The sequence below is a fragment of the Montipora foliosa genome, chromosome 10, assembly GCF_036669935.1.
Source record: "Montipora foliosa isolate CH-2021 chromosome 10, ASM3666993v2, whole genome shotgun sequence".
Lineage (NCBI taxonomy): Eukaryota > Metazoa > Cnidaria > Anthozoa > Scleractinia > Acroporidae > Montipora > Montipora foliosa.
In genome coordinates, this window is record NC_090878.1 from 1,521,142 (window position 1) to 1,525,455 (window position 4,314).

The following is a 4,314-nucleotide window of genomic DNA, read 5'->3' on the forward strand; positions in this document are numbered from 1 at the left end:
TGCGGATTGTGTAAGACCGAGGGTTTTCATGGGTGAGCACTTCTCCATAGATCCATGGTTTCCCACGCTGGTGCGGAGGTGGTTTGGCGTAAGCGTAGGTACCAGTGACAAGTGGTCTTTGTTCGACACTAGCTGATTTGTCGTAGTAGGTCTTGCTATCGCGTCTTTTCTTGGAGATCTCCGCCTCAACGAGTTCAAAGTTTAGCATGGTGGGTTTCAAGAGTTGATCGGTGGTGGGGAGTGTGGTTCTGGTGCGTCGTAGCAGCATGCGCTGGGCTGGTGAGTAGGTGTGACCTTGAGGTGGTGTGTTTCTGTATATCAGCATGGCGCTGTGGAAGTCATCAGCCTTTTTTAACATGGATTCTGCAATTTTGACGGCAGCCTCTGCTCTTCCGTTACCCTTAGGGTGGTAAGGGGATGATGTGGTATGCCTAAATCCGTATTCGACAGAGAACTTCCTGTAGTCTTCACTGATAAACTGTGGACCGTTATCGGTGTGGCAGATTGCCGGAACACCATATCTCGCGAAGTGAGCTTTTGTTTTGTCAATGACTGTGGAGGAAAGGGTATCTTCTAGCTTGTCTACCTCGATCCAGTCAGAGAAATGGCAAACAGTCACTAGGTATCTTTGCTTTTCCAGCTCACAGAGATCTTGACTGATTATCTGCCAGGGACCTGTTGGTATTGGTAAGGATTTCATTGGTTCTTTTGGTGCAGAATGACCATACTGGGCGCAAGTACTACACGCATCACACATGTCTTGGATGGACTTTCGCATGCCGGACCAAAAGAGGACTTCACGTGCCATACGTATGTTCGATTCCCCACCAAAGTGGTTGGCGTGGATCTTGCGAAGCATGTCCTTTTGCATCGAGTGAGGTACCATAACTTGGGCGCTTTTGTAAATAATGCCATTTTTCACTGACAGTTCGTCCCTATAAGTCCAGTAGGGCCGCAGATTCTCGGGGATGCTTGCTCTGTCTGCTGGCCACCCTTTGACAATGACGTTGTATAAGGTGTTCAGTGTGGTGTCTTTGCTAGTTTCCTCACGTAGCTGGTTTTCAGTGATCTCCGTTAGTCTCGGATTCCGTGTGTTGTAATCGGACTCCATCTCCATTCTGAAAACATCAAAGTCCCGTACTCGGGCTGTGATGAGGTGGGGGAGGGCTGCGCGAGAGAGTGTGTCTGCCAGGTAGAGAGTCGGTCCTCTCTTGTACGTTATTGTGAACTGGTAACGCTGTAATCTCATAAGCATTCGTTGTAGGCGGGCTGGTGCCTTGTTCAGTGGTTTCTTCATAATGGTTTCTAATGGCTGGTGATCTGTGTGGACTGCAATGTCAGTCTTGCCATACAGCCACTGGTCAAACTTTTCGAAGCAGTTGCAGATTGCTAGGCACTCTTTCTCGATCTGAGAGTAGCGCTGTTCTGTAGGATTCATGCTTGACGAGGTGAAGGCAACTGGTTGTAGTTTGCCGTCATCACTGGGCTGTAAAAGGGCGCCGCCGACAGCATTATCACTGGCGTCCGTCTGGAGGACAACTGGTTTCCGAAGATCATAATAGGCTAAGACTGGGGCGGACGAAATCAGTTGTTTGGCCTTGTTGAAGGCTTTTTCTTGAGCCATGGACCATGAAAATGGTACAGCGTCCTGGGTCAACATGCGTAAGGGTTGAATCACAGAGCTTAGGTTGGGGCAGAAGGGCGAAAGATAGTTAACCATGCCTATGAAGCGAAGCAGTGCTGGTTTGTTCTGCGGTGTGGCCATCTGTGTTATTGCCGCTACTTTGTCTGGGTCAGGTTTCAAACCATTATCCGAGATAATTGTGCCCATGAACTTGACCTCTTTAAGCTTAAAGCGCAGTTTGCCCGCGTTGAGCTTGATGGATTTTTGGTTACAACGTTCCAGTAAGGCGATGAATCTTCGGTCATGGTCAGCCTGGGCTTCCTCGAAGGTGTTGCCCTCCCCATACACAAGGATGTCATCGGCTATACATATTATCCCATCCAGGCCTTCCAATGCAGATGTCAACCTCATTTGAAACTCGTCTGGTGCACTAGTAATACCAAATGGGAGACGGAGCCACCTGTATTTGCCGTATGAGGTATGCATGGTTGTCATCCATGAGGATTCCTCATCTAGGGGAATGTGGAGGAAGCCTTCTTTAACGTCCACTAGAGAGAAGCACTTGGCTGCACTAAGCTTATGAAGCTGTTCATTTAGCGTGGGCATTTGATGTTTCGGACGCTGGATGGCCTTATTTACCGTCTGGCTTGGATCGATGCATACGCGGAATTTTTTGGGTGTCTCTCTTATTAATTCATTCGAACACCATGGGGTTGGTTCATGTACTTTGACCAAGACGCCTGCCTGCACATAACGAGCTAAGGCTTCTTTCTCTTTTGCTCTTTTCGCTACCGGTATTCGATGGACGGGCATCTGAACGGGCTGGACACTGTCATCAATCTGAAAGTGTACAGGTGGACCAAGCCGGCCAAGGCCTTCGAATGTGTCAGCATACTGGCGTGTGATGTCCTGAAGTTGCAGCTGGCCTGGCGGGGGAAGTCGGCGGTTTGAAGGAATAGTAATTGGAGCCGAAGGTGATGGTGGTGGATTGCACGGGCTGGCTGTGGTCTCGTGGAGTTGCTGGAGATGGTTGCATGCCGTAGGGTTCACCTTGTTTTCGCATGGTACTGTATGCTGTTGTGTGCCAGGAAGGTCATAGTGTTTGGGACTCGCATTGTGGTCTGCTGATGAGTGAAGGGAATGAGTCTCGTCCGCGTGCACTCTAATTATGCCCAGTTTTTTGCTGTCACTGCCAGACAGAAGTGCTGGCTTGATGCCAATGCAGGAGTCTGGCAGGACTTGAAAGATAAGGGTGTCAAACTTGTTGTTCTTTTCGCACAAGAGTTCCACCTGACCAACAGGATGAAGTGGCTTGGAGTTTCCATAGGGGTGTAGGCGGTAGGGGGAGTGCTTTACTTTGCTGTCTGGGAAGAAAGAGCGCAGGGTGCTGGCAGCGATGGTGTTGCAGGTTGCTGCAGTGTCTATTTGGAACTTTAATTGCTTGAAGGTCCGGCCCGTCGCTGAAAGTGATAGGTTTGTGAAATATCGTTTTGACTTCTCGACGGATGCAATGCTGTGAACTTGTGTGCCCAAAGAGTATATATAGTCGTGATCTTGGTCATAGGAGGATGCGTGGTCCTCTGCTGTGGCATACATCTCGGTGTAATGCAGATCTCTTGGTCGGAAGTTTGTACGTGGATCACGTTTCTGGCTGCCCTGAAGGCCCCTGCCTTGTGGTCTCCAAGTAGGTCTGATACTGGGGCTTGGAAGTTTGCGGTCTTCTAGGCAGACACGGGCAAAATGGTCATTTCCACCACAGCTGGTGCAGGTCTTTCCATTAGCTGGACATAATTTCCATGGATGTGGACCACGCCGATCTCCACACCAAAAACAGGTACCAGGCTCCCTGCGAAGTTTCATCTGACTGTGTCTAAGACCCGTCCAGTGGACATATTCGTCGATTCCTTTGGACGAATCTGCAATTAACTTGTTTGTCTGCTTGGCGGACTCAATAGCTCTCGCTTCGGCGACTACATCGGACAGGGACTTCTCAGAGTTGTCAGGTTTTATATGTGTTTTAAGCAACTCCGTACGTATGTTATCCTCACTCAACCCAAATATAAATTTGTCTCTACAAAGTTCATCACTAAGATCGCCATAGCCACATAGGCTGCCAGCGTGTCTCACCTTAACTTCCCACTCTTGAATGGACTCGTGAAGGCCTTGTGAAGAGGTCCAAAACTTGTATCGATCGGTCAGGAGTGAACTTCCTGTGCTGCCTGTGTAATGGGCTCGTAGTTTATCCATCCAAATCCAGGGTTTCTTTTTATCTTCGTCTGGAATTTGAGGTTCGATTGTGTATCTGACCACGGACAAAGCTTCATCTGGAAGTGCAGATCGTAACGCTGAAATTTCTAGTAGAGGACTCTTGTAATGAGCGGCTCGTTCTGCAACAGGATCTTTAGCGAGGTCGCGGTAATTGGCTTGTACACAGTAATCGTTGAATCGTAACTCGAAGTTTTTGAAATTTTCGCTCACATTTCCCACAAGTTTGAGCTCCGGTCTTTTAAGGTTCGCTATCGTGTTTCCCCACTTCTGACACCAAGTCTGGGGGCCGGTATTAGTAACAGAACTTCCTTTATTCTTAGTAATACATACAATATGGCGGCACTATATCGACGTTCCCCTACGTATGATCGTGCGAGTAGCCGCTGACCAACAAAATGATATCTTCGATTCCTCAATTATGT

General features: G+C 48.6%; 1 protein-coding gene across 1 annotated transcript in view; it reads right to left on the reverse strand.

The window, feature by feature from the left end:
- The window catches only part of LOC137974018 (uncharacterized), a 4,678-nt gene extending 609 nt beyond the window's left edge, over positions 1-4,069 (reverse strand). Inside the window, exons 1-2 of the mRNA XM_068820938.1 lie at positions 3,096-4,069; positions 1-155 (exon numbers count right to left, since the gene is read on the reverse strand). The exon at positions 1-155 is cut by the window's left edge and continues 609 nt beyond it. Coding sequence (XP_068677039.1) covers positions 1-155; positions 3,096-3,871 — 931 coding nt within the window. The 5' untranslated portion in view covers positions 3,872-4,069. The remainder of the gene's footprint in view (positions 156-3,095) is intronic.
- Positions 4,070-4,314: the final 245 nt, after the last annotated feature.